The sequence below is a fragment of the Melozone crissalis genome, unplaced genomic scaffold, assembly GCF_028551555.1.
Source record: "Melozone crissalis strain CALT ecotype California unplaced genomic scaffold, PUWL_Pcris_2 ptg000086l_1, whole genome shotgun sequence".
Taxonomy (NCBI): domain Eukaryota; kingdom Metazoa; phylum Chordata; class Aves; order Passeriformes; family Passerellidae; genus Melozone; species Melozone crissalis.
The window spans coordinates 839,469-857,453 of record NW_026535863.1 but is presented as its reverse complement, the minus strand read 5'-3'; the positions used below and the strand labels follow the sequence as shown (position 1 = coordinate 857,453).

The window sequence follows — 17,985 nt, the reverse complement described above, 5'->3', positions numbered from 1 at the left end:
TAAAGAAAATAGCTAGGCCTCAGCTTCCTGCATCTGTTGGCACCATATGTCCTGGAGAACACCTGGGTGTGAAAAGGGAATTGGAAAAAGATCTCCAGAAACTCACCACAGTCTGTTTCTTCTGCAACATTTCTAAATGCTCCACAAGTCCCTCATCAGCAACATCAAAGGGTGTCTGGCCCTGGTGCAAAGAGAGAACACAAGAGGATGTCTGAGATGGCACAGTGGGAATATTCCAGAAAGTCCCATTTCCCAGAGCATATGCTCCACATCCTCCCTCCCCAAGTGGTGAGAGACACTGTTTCACTCCAGAGCAAGGAAACCCATGTGATAACAGTGATCATGGAATCAGAGAACCATTCTGGCTGGAAAACACCTCTAGGATCATGTTTATCTTCAGTGAGCAGCTTTTCCCAGGGCAGTGCAGCTCCCTGGTTGCTGCTGTTCAAATCCAACAACCAGGACTACGCTTGAGTTTCCAAGTTTCTAAAAAGGACACTCTTGTATTGAGAGGGAATGTGATCAACCTCTCCTTGTGCTGGATCTCAGGAAAGGCTCTTCCCCAGAGGGTGCTGGCACTGCCCAGGCTCCCCAGGGAATGGGCACAGCCCCGAGGCTGCCAGAGCTCCAGGAGTGCTTGGGCAGCGCTGCCAGGGATGCCCAGGGTGGGATTTGGGGTGTCTGTGCAGGGCAGGGGCTGGACTGGATGGTCCTTGTGGGTCCCCTCCAGCTCAGGAGATTCCTGATTCTGTGTCACTTTATCATCATGTATTTAAACATTCTGACAGGCTGCCAGCAAGCCAAAAAAATTGGGATCCATTTCCACATCCATGGGAATTTATCAACTAAACAAATCAGAAAAAATACTCTAGTGCACAAACCAAGCAATTGGTTACATTTTCACCTAACTAAAACTCTAAATGCCATTAATAATCTGAAACCCAATGGCTACAGGTCAAAAAATAAAAGGCAGCTTTGTCCATCTGACCCAACAAGGAGACAATTCTGGGCTGGAAGGCGCAGGTAACACAATAAATACACCTGTAGCTGTTTCAGGTATGGCATGATACAAGACCCCATACACAACGTGAACAATGAACAGGAAAAGCACCTGATGGCATTTAAACCGAAAAGATTCCTCACATTTTGGGTGCCAAAGAGCTCCTCAGGCTGAAAGGGCTCCTCATGGGGTATTTGAGTTCCAGCAGTTTCCAGCACAGCTGGATGCACTTGAACACACAGGGCCCTCTCTTATCACCCCCTCCTGCCTGCCTTCACCCCCTGGTGCTCCTCCAGCACACTCAGCCTTCCCTCCTGCCCAGGGGCAGCCACAGCACACCTGGCCCAGCGGGAGCAGCTCACAGATCAGTGTGCACATCCCAGCAGGGATGGAACACCAAGAGCAGCCCTGGACAAGCTCCTGAAAATCCAAGGGCTCCTCAAGGAAAAACCTGCAACTGTTAGAAAGGAAATGGTTTTGCTCCTTTTCTTCCATCCTATTTTTCTTCGCTCATGTCTCACAAATCTTCAATTTCCTTTTTTATTACCAATACATAGAAGAGGGAGGATTTAAAACTGCCAGTTTCTCCTGGGTTCACTTGTTTTCAGTGCCTTATACCTTAATATTAATATATTATTTGCACTCCAAGACTGTTTCTTTGCTGCGGTTTGATTTCTCAGGGTTACACTAACTCAGGATGGCACAGATCAGCTCCTATCCCTTCCTACAAGCTCAGTGCTAAAGTTCAATCAGGTCACATCTCCCATAATATTTGAAACCTCTTCTGTCTTCTGCCAGTCTAGATTCTTCATTTACTGATGTATTTAAAGTATCCATTGCACAGGCAAGGAGGACTGCAATGACTTTGTCATGTAAATGGATCATGATGTTGGATCTCTTATGAGACCCCAGCTGGATCTCTGTGTCCAGCTCTGGAGCTCCCATCTCAGGACAGACATGGACCTGCTGGAAAGAATTGAGGGGTCCCCTAAACTGACCACAGGGCTGGAGCCCCTCTGCTCTGGAGCCAGCCTGGGAGAGCTGGGGGTGCTCACCTGGAGCAGAGAAGGCTCCAGGGAGAGCTCAGAGCCCCTTCCAGTGCCTAAAGGGGCTCTAGGAGAGCTGGAGAGGGACTTGGGACAAGGGCCTGGAGGGACAGGACACAGGGAATGGCTCCCACTGCCAGAGGGCAGGGTTAGATGGGATATTGGGAAGGAAATTTTGGCTGTGAGGGTGGGCAGGCCCTGGCAGAGGTTGCCCAGAGAAACTGGGGCTGCTCAATCCCTGCAGGTGTCCCAGGCCAGGCTGCACAGGGCTTGGAGCAACCTGGGACAGTGGAAGGTGTCCCTGTCCATGGCAGGGGTGGGATGAGATGAGTTTTAAGGTTCCTCTGAACACAAACCAGTCTGGGGTTCTATGATTCCATGATCAAGCAGAAGGCATCAGTCACTATTAATGTGGCTATAGAACACCCTGCATTAGTTGTGTACTGACCAGCTTGTTCCTGATGTCCATGTCACACAGAGCCTCAGCCAGGATGGAACATGCTTCCTTCACTCCCCAGTGAGCAGCAGCGTGGAGAGGAGTCCAGCCATCATTGTCCTGGACGTTCAGATTAAACCCAGCCTGGATCAGGAGCCTGAGGAAAGCAGCAGCATTGATCTCTGCCCCTCAGGAATGACTTCCTGACAGAGCACTTTCGCCTGCTAGGCACCAAGTGGGCAGCCTGGCTCCATAACAGCCAGGAGCTTCTGGACTTGTTTATTAACCAAAGCAACCTCCCACCTGATGTGCTCAAAACTGCAATGGAAAGGGCAATGAACAAAAAGTGACTTCAATGTAAAACCTGCTGGAACATGCCAAACTGATAAGGTTCCCTTTCAGCACGTCCTGAACTGGGAGAACACCTTGACTTCTCATCTGGCACTGCTGACCCAGCCTGAACTCCTGCTCCAGCAGAGGAGAGAGTCTGGAGTGGCTCAGCTGCATCCCTGTGCCAGGAGAGAACATGTGGGAACTGGAGAGGGACAGGTGGGAACTGGAGAGGGACATGGGGGAACTGGAGAGGACATGTGGAACTGGAGAGGGACATGGGGGAACTGGAGCTCCAGCTTGATTCTCTGAGAGCACAAGGCCACAGTGGGGGGTGGTCCTCAAGGAGACCAACAGGACTGCAGGGAAGCACCAGGGACACTGACAGAGGTAAAATGTGTATGGTAAACAACCCTCATTTGGATTAAACAACCCCAAATCCATTTTTTCAAAGTAGCCCTTGGACAGTTCAAGCAAATCTTCCACAAGTGAACTTGCCTGGGATCTCCTTCCCTTACCCTCACTTCTGTGCCCCTTTCAGCCTCCCTTCCCCATCAGAGGAGAACACTGGTGTTTCACAGCACCTGCAGCTTGATTATTTAACACCAAAACAAACACAAAAGGTTTGGGGTAGTCTGGAGCTCCAGAGCCATGTGCACAATGGTGTGGCAGTAACCAGGCAAGAGCTCTGAGCAGCTCCGGTATCAAAACTATTATCCAAATTGCTGAAATAGTGAATAACATCCCAGGGGAATCCTCCAAGTCTGGTCAAACTGCTCCTGAAAATTTCCATTGTGGGAAATTCCCCCATGCAGAGCCACCATTGCACAGCATGAGGGAAATCCAGCAGGACCCCAGCATGGCACCAATGCTTGGAAACTCCTGCAGCTTTACACCAAAGTGCTACTGTGCTAAATAAAACACAGCCACAGCAGAGCAGCTGTGGGCTTCTCTGTGAAAGAAATTGTAAATTAGGTGCTGAGTTTCTGTTGATTTTCCAGCTGGCAGAAAGGAGAAACAAAGCTGCTATGAGACTCAAGGTCACAGACAAATTCCATGTCTCATTTAGAGTTAGCTGGCTCCTGGCTGTCAGCCCCCTTAGTTTAAGTCACTAAAGCTCTGGATTTGAACTTCAGCACAGCCACCACATACACAAGAGTGAAACAATGGCAGCTTGCTGTGAGATGTGTTTATCATTACCACAATTAATGCCAAGGAGAGAGTGTCCAGAGCTAAGTCATCCTGCACACACTGAACTTCATCAAGGAGCACTGGACACACAACCCTCCCCTGACAGGTGATGGGACCAACACCTCCAACTCAGAGATGTTTCATTTCTATTCACATGAGCTGAGTTAGATTCCTGTTCTTGGGCACAGTACAGGTACAGACAGCTCATCACTCAATTACAAGTTCTAATGACTGAATACAAATCAGAAACATGAAGTACAGTAAAATGCTTGGGCTTGATATGAAACAGCTCTTCAACATCAAGTCATGTCACTTAAAATTATGAAACTTAGGATCAAGATAGATGAACACTTCCAGAATGGATTTTAACACAGGCAACAGAGTAAGCTTGTGTGCTGGTTACACAGCCTGGCTTTTGGTAGCAGGCAGGCCACAGAGGTGGCTTCTGTGAGAAGCTGCTCGAAGCTTCTACCATGTCTGGCAGAGCCAATCCCTGATGGCTCTGAAGATGGACAGGCTGCTGGCCAAGGCTGGGCCAGTTAGAGAGGCTGGTGACACCTCTGTGACAGCAGATTTAAGAAGGAAATCAAAACAAAGTGGGCATGCACAGTTTTTCTTCTTGTCAGAGAAGAGGAAGTGAGAACATGCGAGGGAAACAACAAGGAGACACCAAGAAGAATGAGGGGAGGAGGTGCTCCAGGCACCAGAGCCCAGATTCCTCTGCAGGCTGTTGTGAAGCAACTGTGCCCTGCAACTCATGGGGATCCACAGGGGATACAGAGATCCATGCACAGCCTGTGGTGATCCATGGGGATGCAGAGATCCCCCCACAACCCATGGGAATCCACAGGGATGCAGAGATCCACCCAAAGCCCATTGGGATCCCTGGGGGATGCAGAGATCCACAGGGATGCAGAGATCCACCCTCAGCCTGTGGGGATCCATGGGGATGCAGAGATCCCCCCACAGCCTGTGGGGACCCACAGGGATGCAGAGATCCATGGGGATGCAGAGATCCACCCTCAGCCCCCTCCCAGGGGAGGTGCTGACACTGCAGTGGGTGGATGCCTGGAGCAGGCTGTGATCCAGAGGCAGACCCAGTGGAGAGAGGGGGCTCTGTTTCCAGGCTGGAGCAGCCTGTCCTTGGAGGACTGCACCCCAGGGGAAGAGAGACCCAGGCTGCAGCAGTTTTGGAGGACTGTGAGCCTGTGGGGGGAATTCACATTGCAGCAATTTTGGGAGGTCTGCTGCTTGTGAGAGTGAAGCCACACTGCAGAAGTTCACAGAGAACCCAGGGTCTCACAGGGGCAGGATTCCTCTCCCAGAGCAGCAAAGAAAATCTCAGTGATGAACTGACCAAACCCCACACCCTGTATCCCTGTGCTGTCAGTGGGAAGGAGGGAAGGGCTGGGGGTAAAAGGTGTTTTAGAGGCTTATTTTACTTCTCATTATTCTCCTCTGATTCTGCTAGTAATAAATTCACTTTGCAACTTTAAGCTGAGTCTGTTTTGCCCTTGAAGGGTTTTCTCCAGTCCTTATCTCACATCATGAATCCTTTGTTAATTTTTTCTCTCCTCTGCCCAGCTGTGGAAGGGGAGGGTGAGTGAGTGAGTGAGCGAGCGAGCGAGCGAGCGAGTAACTCCTACTATGACACTTTGGAAAAACTATTTACAAGAGCATGTAGTAACAACACAAAGAGGAACAGATTCACATGGAGAGAGGGCAGGATTAGATTAGAATGAAGTAAAAATTCCTCCCTGTGAGGGTGGGCAGGGCCTGGCACAGGTTGCCCAGAGCAGCTGTGGCTGCCCCATCCCTGGAAGTGTCCAAGGCCAGGTTGGACAGGGCTTGAGCACCCTGGGCTAGTGGAAGGTGTCCCTGCCCATGGCAGAGAGTGGGATAAGATGAATTTTAGGGCTCCTCCCAACCCAACCCAGTCTGGGATTCCATGAGCTCTATGTTCATGGGCAGCTCCAGCCACAAATAAAGAGCAGAGAAGAAAGCTTTATTGGTGGAAAGCCTGATTTGACATTACCTGTAACAATATTAATGTTTTTTTACCAGGAAATGCTACACTGGGCAGGTTTATGGTCATAATAATCTTATTAGTGCCAGGACAGCAGAGCTGTGAGGTGCTGGAATCCCTCTGTCACTGCAGGAGCAGTAACAAGAAGGGGCAGAGGACAGTGAGACAGGGGTGGACACTACATTTTCCCACAAGACTGGTCATGTTTGTGACTGTCATGCAGTATGTGTTGCCACTCTGTATGTCAACATTATACTTTTATCCCCTACTGCTGTTTAACTTGCTAGTCCTGAAACTGTAACAGTGAAAATCAGACCTTGTGATTAAAAAAATTAGAGCTCTCCTAATTTATGCCTCATTCTCCAAAAAGCTTTCATTACTCTAAAAAGGCCTGGAGGTATGAAAGGGAATCCTCCAGTCCCTGTGTATTTCTGCGTGAACCACTGTGGTCGTAAACATAAAATCACAGAGAAACAGCAGCCTGGAAATCCCAGTATGGTGTGGGAACTCAGCACAGCAGTCGTGATGTGCAGAGTCACCGAGACCACCCTTGGGGGGCTCGGAGGTCCTGGGATGTTGCCAGAAGTGTCTGGTGGTTGGACTTTGATCCTGCATGGGAAACAACACCTGTATGAGGATGGGAGGATCACACGGGGATAAATGGTGAAGAGATAGATTAATTATAGTGTGAAACACAGGTTTTGGAATCTCGGTACAGGGGGGTTCTAGGGAGACAAGATGGAGGAATTAGGGCGTGTCCTGTCCTTCTTCTTCTTCTTCTAGTCGTCCATCTTCTGTGGTGATGGTGGCACTTTGGGATTGGCTCTTACTAAAAGTGCACTTGTCAATAAGGGTGAAAGGCATTGGGGAAAATAGGTAAATATCTTACACGTAGTTTTGGGTATAAAGATAAGTGACCGCCCCGAGGGGTCTCAGTGTGCTCATGGCTGATGTGCTGTGCAGACCTCTGTCAGGTCCAGAGAAAATCTTGTAGATAAAAATTAATAAACACTGAAGACCGAGAAAAACCCTGAAGACTCCTTTCGTCCTTTGGAGCGCGGGCTGTCCCAAGGCCATCCCGAGCCTTTCCAGGCCATCAGAAACAGCCAAGAACGGGACAGTATGGAATAAATTTCTCTGAATGTAAAGCAAGATGTCTTCAGCCTTAATTTCATGCATCAGCCCTGGAGGAGCTCCTACCTCATGACTTCAGAATATCCCTTGGCTGCAGCAACATGCAGAGCTGTGGCCCCTGTGCGGGGCTGCTTCACATCCTCGATCCTGCCGCTGTTCAGCCACTGCCGGGCGTCCTGCAGCATCTGCTGCTCCTCCTCCTTCCTGCACAGCTCCAGGTCCACACCTAGGGGGTGAAGCACAGAACAAAAACCAACAAGAGATGAAAGTCTGAAGTATTTGTTACACTTAACCTATGCCTCATTTGCTATATATTAGCAAACTATTTCTGATCTTCCACAAAACAATCAGCAAAAGCCTCTTCTGTGTCATTGACAGAGACTTCAAAAACTGCCTGAGTTAAAAATTTTGAAAGCTGGGCCAGTGCTTGCAACCCAGTCCAATTAGCTAAAAGCTCAGGTGTGCATTAAGGGTGTCCCAGACTGAAATAACAAAGTCATGAACAACAGCTTAACTGACTCAATTGACCTGGTATCATCTACAGGGAAGGTCTGAGGACCCTCAGGTGTCTCCTGCAAGAGCACAGTGATGCCAGCTCTGTGCTCACTCCACATTCAGGACACTGCATGTGACACACACAGGAACCTGCACTGCTCCAGAGGCATTCCTGACAGGCATGCTGAGAGAAGTGCTGAGTTATTCCACTGAGCAGCACACCCCCAGATTCTGACAAAACACAATTTGAAATAATTTTGGCATTAGAAGGCCAGAAGAAGTCTATGCTGATGGCCTAAGTGACTGCTTAGGGGCAGGTGGAGGTGTGGGGAGGCAGGAGGATGATGTGGAGAGGGAGATGTCTGGCTGACCCACTCATTAAACCAATGAGAGGAAAAACCAACTTTGACTTGTTTTCCTAAGCAATGAGATCATAGAAGGACAATGTATCAATCACAAGTATTGATACCAATCCAAACAAGATTAATCAGAGTAGAACTCTCCACTCAGGAAAACACACAAATTAGAAGATGACAAATCTCAAAAATCAAGAAGGGTCCTGAAGAGCAAGTGCTCCTATGGATTAATACTTTCAGTATAAGAATGACATAATTGCTAATTAAATTATGGGGCATTAGGTTTAAAACAGAACCAAGGAAAACATTTAACTCAGAGTGAGGCCCTGTGACACCCACTGTTGCAGGATTTTGCAAAGATCAGAAATAAAATGGCTTCAGACCAAGGACTAGACAAGTTTGTAGCTGTTACACACAATTCCTGAACATGCTGGAGTTCCCAAGGAGGGCTACACAAGCTCAGGAAACAGAAAGCCACGGGGCACTCACAAACACACAGAAAGCCAGTTTGGCTCAGGAATTTCTGGAGGCACAGTGGCTGGAAGCTGGGAGGGCAATTGTACACACTTGAGCTGTTGTTACAGCCTGCAGCAGGCATCTGCTCACAGCCCCTGCTGAGGACAGGCTGCAGAGCTGGACAGATGCTTATTTAAAGTTCAACTCCATTTCCTCCAGCAATATGATCTTTTAAACTGTGAGATGGGAATCTTCATCTGGAGACAGATGGTTGTTTCAGGGTATCTTAGCAGGATGCCACTAATGTGGTGAGGCAATGCAAGCAGAATCCCAAAAAGTGTCAGACAAAAGACCTGCAGGTAAGGCAGAACCACTGCCTCAATGTCCTGTAAGGTTTCAACCACATTATTGTCATTTAAGGAACCTGAAGGTGCACAAGTCCACAGAACCTGGTGAGATGCACCCAAGGGAGCTGGTAGAGGAAGTATCTAAGTCACTCTTGTATTTGAGAAGTTGTGGCAGCCTGGTGAACTTCTCATGGACTGGAAAATGGAAAACATAACCCCTATTTTTAAACAGGGACAAGAGAAAGACCTGGGGCACTACAGGCCAATTGGCCTCTCCTCTGTGCACAGCAAGATCATGGAGCAGATCCTCCTGGAAACTGTTAAGGCCCATGGAAAATAAGGAGGTGACAGCCAGCCTGGTTTCTCTGAGGGCAAGCTGTGCCTTTGGTGGCCCAGGAACATTAACACGGGTGACAAAGCACCAAGGGACTGATTCCTGCCTAACTATACCTTAAAAAACAAAGTGACCACCATGTGTCAAAATATATCTGATAGAGGGACTGCATTCAATCCAGCATGTAAGCAACCACCCCAAACCTGCAGGAATAAAATGATCCAGAGCAGAGTCTTTGGGGCTCTGTAGCCCCAACACACACTCCAAGGAGAGTAACTTCAAAGCCAGATGAACCAGCTCAGACATGAATGCAGCTGAGCTTTGCCTATGTCCAAGGATAGAAGCTCCAGGAATTCCTTGGATTCCTTTTCCAGCATTGTTGATGAAATTCATAGACATGATTTAAACTTCTCAGACACACATGCAGACGTTCAACCACTCCCAAATGAATTCCATGAGTATGAAGAAAATTTTAGCCTGATAAAGCAATTCTTTATTTTAACATCAGTCCCAAACTACTCTTCAGCCAGGGATGTTTATGCAGGGACAGCCTGGAGAGCAGCCCCTCAGCCAGGCACACCTGCTGAGAAAGGGGATATGGCAGAAGAAAACTAGGGAAAGATCAGGATAAAGCATGTCACTCCAGGCCTGGAATATTCATTTCCTGGTCCCTGCCTTTGGCAGTCCCATAAATCTTGTGGAGGAATTTTGGATAGCTGACCAAGAATTGGGAGGGTGCTGGACCCAGCTAATCTGGGTCCCTGCACATGCAAGGACACTGTAGCCTTGAACATAGCTGGATTACAATAACAAAGTGCTGTAGGTGAGACAAAGACGCGAGAATAAGTAGATGTAAGATATAAAGAATGAAGAAGTTAGAGAGGAGCGGATAATGATAGTATAACCAATAGATTGCTTAGCTTACAGAATATGTATGAGCTTATTACTTGTTGTCCATAAATGTCTGATGCTCTCTTCAATAAACAAAGCTTGCTGATTCTCATATTGAGTGTCTGAGTCTTCCATCACCACGACAAATCTCACCTCAGTTTTATCAAGCCTTAGTGAAACAAGACCTTTCATTGGTATCAGAGGTCAGAATTAAATCTCACTCTAAAAGTAACTAGATCTGATGAATCAGATTTCAGGACTGTGGTGCTTTGAAGAACCCCAAGGACAGAGACCACAAACCTCCTGTATCTGCTCCACTGTCCTGACAACAAAGCAAAATTTGCCTGCTGCTTCCTGGGCCAGATCTCAGATCTCTTCACCAACAGACAGAAAGACAGCAGAATTCTCACACAGAAACTCTCAGGGGTGCCAGCTCTCACCATTCAAGCCCCTCCTTTACCTTGTTTCTTGACTTGCTCCAGGAGCAGGTCCTTCATGGCCGCCTCCTCCGCGATGTCGGATGGGACCTCGCCCTCACTGTTCACAGCAGCCACGTTGGCCCCGTGGCTGATCAGGTACCTGCAGCAAGGACAGCTTGATTATCTTTTGATTTTCTTTTAAGAAAAGGAAATTTTACTAATTTTTAAAAAAGCCTCATGAAGTATCATCAATTTTCAAATTTTCCTCTCATAACTTTGACAACAGACATCTTCTTTGGCTTGCACATCTTTTAATCAGTACAATTCTTAGAAGTAAAAGAAGTATCTATTTAAGCACACAAATATAGGAGGGTGAGGTTGCCTGGTTTTATAATTTGTTTTCAATTCATTTAAGAAATAGTTATCTTAATTCAAATTTTGGAAACTTTCTGGTAGCTGTGGTGGACTAAATATATAAGCATGGTATGACTGGTGTTCAGCCTGGAGAAAAGGAGGCTCAGGGGGGACCTCGTGGCTCTGCACAACTCCTGACAGGAGGGTGCAGCCAGGTAGGGGTTGGTCTCTGCTCCCAGGGAACAGGAAAAGAGGAAATGACCTCAAGCTGCACCAGGGGAGGTTCAGCTTGGAGATTAGGGGAAGTTTCTTTTCAGAAGTAGTGGTCAGGCCCTGGCACAGCTGCCCAGGGCAGTTGTGGAATCACTATCCCTGGAAGTGTTCAAAAAAGGAGTGGATGTGGCACTTGAGGTTTAGTGGTGAATGTATTGGTGGTGCTGGATTGACAGCTGAACTTGAAAGTCCCCACTTAACCACAGCAGTGCTCACACCAGTCTGTCTGTGGAAGGAAATGCACTCACAGAATCCCAGCCTGGTTTGTGTCAGAAGGGACCTTAAAGCCCATCCAGTCCCACCCCTGCCATGGCAGGGACACCTTCACTATCCCAGGTTGCTCCAAGCCCTGTCCAGCCTGGCCATGGCACTGCCAGGGATCCAGGGGCAGCCACAGCTGCTCTGGGCTCTGTGCCAGGGCCTGCCCACCCTCACAGGGAGCAGCTCCTTCACTACACATCCCTGCAGCAGCTGTCCCATTTTCCTTTCTGCTTGGCACTTTAGCTGAAGTATCTAATGAATCATGAGACAGTCTAATGGCAACAGAAAAAGGCAACCAGTTGAAGGCTTCACCTTCATCCTCAGAAGTTCAGAATTCAACACCAAGAGAAAAGCACTTCTTTTAGCATTGCTTTCCAAAGCATTGAACAAGTCTTAGAGTATTCATCACCTGTGTACCTGCTCTGAAGGGAAAGGCACAGGGAAGTGTCACAAGTACCCAGCACAGCCCCAGACTCACTCACTCTGCTATGTTCAGGTAGCCACACGATGCCACTGCGTGAAGAGGGGTCCAGCCCTCGTTGTCTTGCTGGTTCACATTGGCTCCATTTTCCACCAGGAACTTCACCATGTCCAGGTTCTCATCAATACAGGCCTGAGGGAGGATGGGAGGGGATGTCCAGGGGGCAGAAGGATTGAAGGGAAAAGAAAGAGAGAAAAAAAAAATTGTGTTGGTGTTAAATCAAACGTACAACCCTCACTGGCAGTAATATCTGGGTTGAACTTCCCCTGCTGTGAGCAATCACACCTTAAAGCTCAGGATAAATTCAATCTGTCAATGAAAACAAATTAATTTCAGAATTTTCAAAAATTAACTGTAACCCAGAGTTCCCAGATGGACAACCTCTGAATTTGCTCCAACTTCCCTTTTCACCAGAGATCTCCTTCCACTCTCCCCCACAGTTCCCTCCCCACAATGGGGACACTAACATGATGGATCTGTGGTAGTTTTAGGTACAGCATCAAATCCCTCTAAGCAAGGCAAGCTGTGCATTTACTTAGATTATACTGGTCCTCAAAATGTCAGTGAATAAGGTTGTAACAGTGAACACAATGAGGCCTCACTAGGGGCAGGGATGAGAAGGGAAAGCAGCAGCTCCAGGAGCCAGAGGAGCTCAGTTACAGAGGTAATCATTGCAAAAGCAGAGTTCTAGAGAACTTATTAACTTCTTTATTCAGCAGTACCTCTTTGTTTTCCTGAGTCTGACACAGGAAACTTTCCCTGCTTGTTCTACAGCCCCATGAGCTGCTGAAGAGAATGACAGCCCTTGATTAGCTGCTGTAGTCATTCCTGAGCCTGCATTTACAGAGAGCTCCCTGCTTTGAAGTTGCCAGAAGAAAACCTAGCTTGATTTTCAAGTCTCAGCACTTCTGTTGGGTGGAATTCCTCCTTCCTCAAATTCCTGTCTCCAGCACATTCTGTGTTACATTTACAGTTCACTGGGAGCTGCTCTTCAAGGATGAGCTGGCAACTTCATCCACACATCCCAAAGTGTGTGCCTCTGCTGGGAGCACAGGGCATGACCAGGAGGTGCAAGGACTGCTTTTTACCACATGTCCATCCCCAGGCAGAAACACAGCTCCTCATCACTAGAGAGGGAAAGAGCTTGTCCAGGATTCCTCCAGAATCCCAATCCTTTTGCACAGTTTGATGTGGCACACCTATTGTTTACAGCAGTCAGGTGACTCCCAGATGACCCATCTCAAATGAGCAGCACTGACTATCCATCCATTCCTGTCCCAGCAAGGGAAAAAATGAGGAAATCCTCTCAAACCTATATCCACACACCCCAAAAATAAACAATCCTGGTTTATCCACATGTTCTTCTGTGCTGCATTGCTCAAGTCAAAGGAGAGGCATGTCCTGGACCAGGACAGCCAGCTCTTGTTATTTTTACTGCAAAGAGAGTTGGGCTGGATGATCCTTGTGGAGCTTTTCTGACTCAGGACACTCTGGGATCCTCAGTGCAAATCCCAAACTGCCCACTTAGGACACAACCACTCCTCCATTTGCTTGGCTCACAAGCAGCCATGCACAAGCCCAGCTCTGAAACCTCCAAGGAAGCACATTGCAGATAACTAACTCCTAGTGCAGGTACTTGGCAGACATGGCACAGCACAGGGAACATCCACAGCAATGGGAAGGGATGCCCCAGGAGCAGGCTCACATCCCAGCTGAGCCTGTGCTGAAGCATCAGTGTGTTTCCTGGCCCTGCTTTAGACTGGTTTACCTGAACCTTGGCCAGAAAAGCACAAGCAGAAATCTAGAAGTCGTTTACTTCAGGGGCTGCTCCTAACCCAGAACGGCTGAGCCCAGTCTGGACTGGCTCCATCCCCACTGCTCAGTCCATCTCTGATCTCCCACCCTCAGGCCCAAAACAGTTTTGTCCTGTAAACCCTGCTCTGAGAGGCTTCTCTTAGATGATTTCAAGAAGTAAAACTAGGAAAAAAACCAAACCAATCCAACACAAACAAAAAACCTTGGGGACTGAAGAGCAAAACCATAAGGTTGGAGGAGCCCCAGGTCCAAGCATGATGGGGCAGGACATGGTTACATCTCAGCAATGTGGGTGCAAACCAAGTTCTACCACCAGCCTCAGGAGCAAGGGTTTGGTCTTTCAGTTTATCTGGTCTGACCCCCTGCTCAAAGCATGGCTAAATCTTGTTAGACCACACAACTCAGGGCCTGCCTCAGTTCAGTCTGCTGGGATGGACACTCCCTATCCCTGTGCTTCACCATCCTCTCTGTGGGTAATTCTCACAATCTAATCAGGATTTTCCTTGCAACTTGTTCCTTTTGCTTCAGCAACACAGATGCAGCCTCCAAGTCTCAGTCTGTGGAAGGAAATGTACTCAGAATCCCAGCCTGGTTTGTGTCAGAAAGGACCTTAAAGCCCATCCAGTCCCACCCCTGCCATGGCAGGGACACCTTCCACTGTCCCAGGTTGCTCCAAGCCCTGTCCAGCCTGGCCTTGGGCACTGCCAGGGATCCAGGGGCAGCCACAGCTGCTCTGGGCTCTGTGCCAGGGCCTGCCCACCCTCACAGGGAGCAGCTCCTTCACTACACATCCCTGCAGCAGCTGTCCCATTTTCCTTTCTGCTTGGCACTTTAGCCAAAGTATCTAATGAATCATAAGAGAGTCCAATGGCAACAGAAAAAGGCAACCAGTTGCAGGCTTCACTTTAATCCTCAGAAGTTCAGAATTCAACACCAAGAGAAAAGCAGGAGTGCAGGATGGGCAGAAAAGTGATGAGGGCAGGAAACACAAGTCAAATATTCCAGTGTCCAGGAGAACTCAGCGTGCCCAATGTGCATCTGATTAATTTTAAGACACACTGTAAAAAGGGTAAGTGCCTGATTTCCATGATCCCACAAACAACACAAACAAATCTATGAATTCTTCTGTCTGTACCAACACACTGAAATGCAGAAGGAAGGCAAAGGATGTGATGTATAGAGAGATGCATGGAAACACATGGATCCATAATAATCCCTCTTCAGCTCAAGGAGGAATTCTCTGAGAATTCAAGTCTGATCCTGCAAAACTAAGATCCAATCTCTGTTTTGCTGCCACTTACATTTATTGTGATTTACTTCAAGTTTTGCCCCAACACATTTAAAATAAACTGCACTTAACATCTTCCTGATGAGTTACTTATATTTTGACCTGGAACACCACCAGAGTTGACTTCATCTAAAAGCATATTGCCCTGGAAATAGCCAGGCAAGGCTCACCCACGCAGTGCTTTTCTTTTGGACACAATCCCTAGTGGCTGCCCACAGTCCTGGAGCCTCACAGAGGAATTTTATCAGCCAAAGCAGCAAGGTGGATGGATGGATCCTGCCTACACTCACTACTCTGCTTTGTTCAAGTGTTACCTGGAGCTGGAGTGTGAATCTAAATTTAGACTGAAGAATGTCTCCAGAGCGTGAGCTTTGTACATATTTGACAGAGAATTTTATTTACATTGTTTATCAAACACACCCACTACATCTGCACAGCCTGGGAATCAGCCAAGGGAAAAGCACAGTTCTTGCCCAAGCCACTGGATAAACTGAACTCTACAGTCAAATGCCTGTTTAAATATATAAAGAGCCCTGTCACTCTTTTAAATTTCTCCCTGTTACTGGCCCTGCTGTTGTGCTGTGCCCACCCTGCCTGGCTCTGATGGAATGCATGCTGGAACCAGCAGGATGATGGGCTCAATCCCCACCTGTTCCTACACAGAAATCTGCAGTGATTTGCCTCTCCTGGCTCCTGCAGACAGCAATGATGAGGAGTCAGGGCTCTGTGGGTGCTGACAGCACCAGGGACTCCCAAGGGAGCCAGGACCATTTAACACCTGCTGTCTGCACTTACCACCAAGAGAAAGCCAAGTGCAAAGGCTCCACCTTTATCCTTAATGCAGCAGGAGAATATTCTCTAATTTGTAAGAGAAATAACCCTCCATCCCTCTTCTGCAGTTCATGAAAAGCTCTGTTCAATGTATGTGATCAAGGAAAAGCTGCTGTTGCACGTATGTAATCCAGCCTGGCAAATATTGATTTTAGTACGAGCTGATGACACACAGGAATGGAACTGAGACAGAGCAGAGCAACATGAACAGTTTTTTAACTGACAGGTATGACCATGCCTACCTCAAACACTAAAATACAAGATTTGTTTTGCATTGTTGTATCATTACATGCAAATAATTACATTGGCTGAGATTTGAAAAAGTGAGGTGGAAAAGGAGTTTCCAAAACCGGCATTAGACAAGAAAGTACTGAGTAACTCCTACTCAACTCTGAAAATCTCATCATGGTGTCATGCAAGAAACTGTCAGGCAAGGGATTATTTACATAATTTTTAGTCAAACACCCTAAAAGAACACACTTCTCAGATCTTAACATGATAATGACATGTTTAACACAACTCAGAGCAAGAATTATGAGGTCAACAACTTGGATAATGAGTAAAATTGGTAACTTCTAAAGATCTTCTGAATTTTAAGAACTTTAGAAAGCCTTTAAAAATGTTACAACAGATTAAATGGCAACTTTTAGGGGTTGCAATGTATTTCTGTGAGTACTTGTAAGGTATCAACTGATTAACACTGATGTTATCAGAGAATTCACACTTGCACATACATCAATGGTATTTATAGTTTCATACATGTCACCATTTAACCAAGATACACAGTAAAGAACAAAATTCTCACTGTTTAGAAGAACTTAGGGCACACATTTGTCCACCTAAAATTTTTGAGAGGCCTGACTGCTGATACCCCTCCAGCACATCTCTGCTGTGTGTTTTCTTGTGCCAATCTACTGAAATTAAGCACTGTGAGCCAGCCTGCAGGAAAAATGGCCTTTCTGGGGTTCAGGGGTACAGCTCACCTTCAGGCTGACCAGCTGGGTTACCTGAGGTTACTGGAGGAAGGAGAAGAGGACAAAGAGGAAGTAAAGGGGTAGATATGTCCTCCTTTAAGTACTACTAATCCTGCAACAGATTTAGGAGAGTGGATAAGTTTAGTAACCCGAGAGGATCTATTGCTATGCAGAGTTCTCCTCTCTTATTTGATCCCACATTCCTCAGGAACATGGTAAGGACCACGACCTCAGGGAGCAGAGTCACAGAGCAGACACCTGCCCTCAGCCCCCAAAGGGAGGGGAGACAGTCAAAAAGAGTTGGTTCAGAACTAATGTTGCCTTCCTGGTGGGTAGTTTCTTCATGTGAGGAAACACTCCTTCTCTTAAACTGCCCTTGGAATCAGGCATGGAGAAAAATAGAGGCATAGGCTTAATTCTTTCCATTTCAGGCCTTGCTGACCCTCAGCTGCTTGGTTCACACGTAGGAGAGGCTAAAAGCAAGGTTAGCTACAAAGCATAGCAATTTTGTCTTGAAATTTTTAATTCCTTCTTTATCCTCTGCCTCTGTACAAGCTCTAACACAACCTTCAAGGTGATGTGACAGGGTGGGAGTAGAGGGTGAGTATCTCTCCCTCTCATGGTGGATCTTCAGCAGGCTAATCTCTTGCCACCCCTGTATTTTTCTTGGCACTTGATAAGCTTCAAGGGCTTCTGGAATGGTACTAATGTATTACAGTTTTAGCAGTCCTTGATGCAAACCACATCCAGTGCCCAGAATTACCCACTCAACACGCAAAGAAAGTTGGCTCATAGGATTTAAATCCCAGGCATCGCTGGGCAAGCCTCCATCCCCAGCTCATGGTGTTCCTCCAGCTCCTGGCAGGAGACCAGCATTTAGCAGTTTTTCCATAGGGAGGAAGTGCTCAGTTTCTAAAATTTGCAGATATGGCATATTAGCTTACCCCCTCTGCAGTGAACAGGTGGAGCCCTTTCCAGGCAGGGACGCTCGCTGCAGACTGGAGTTTGCCAGCAGCTCTTGCCAAGGCATTCTTCTTCCCAGCATGAAGTTTACATTACAGTAAGGAAACGGGGACACCAGGAAATGGGACAGAACAACTTGGCTTGTCAGGCAAGGCTTGTCCAGCAACCAGACAAAATCTGATCTTATCTTGAATGAAACCTCATTATTACAATGGTGTTGTGTTTGCTCTTTCCTCTGAGCACCCAGAACGCACAGGCACTGCTGAGCCTGATGAGGATCTGCT

The 17,985-nt window shown here is 47.4% G+C and overlaps 1 protein-coding gene across 2 annotated transcripts in view; it reads right to left on the bottom strand.

The window, feature by feature from the left end:
* The window catches only part of PPP1R12B (protein phosphatase 1 regulatory subunit 12B), a 137,139-nt gene that overhangs the window by 90,161 nt on the left and 28,993 nt on the right, over positions 1 to 17,985 (bottom strand). For both annotated transcript variants that reach the window (XM_054290664.1, XM_054290665.1), the window contains exons 2-6: positions 11,832 to 11,962; positions 10,503 to 10,621; positions 7,230 to 7,389; positions 2,495 to 2,639; positions 107 to 181 (exon numbers count right to left, since the gene is read on the bottom strand). In XM_054290664.1, the coding sequence (XP_054146639.1) occupies positions 107 to 181; positions 2,495 to 2,639; positions 7,230 to 7,389; positions 10,503 to 10,621; positions 11,832 to 11,962 (630 nt within the window). The remainder of the gene's footprint in view (positions 1 to 106; positions 182 to 2,494; positions 2,640 to 7,229; positions 7,390 to 10,502; positions 10,622 to 11,831; positions 11,963 to 17,985) is intronic.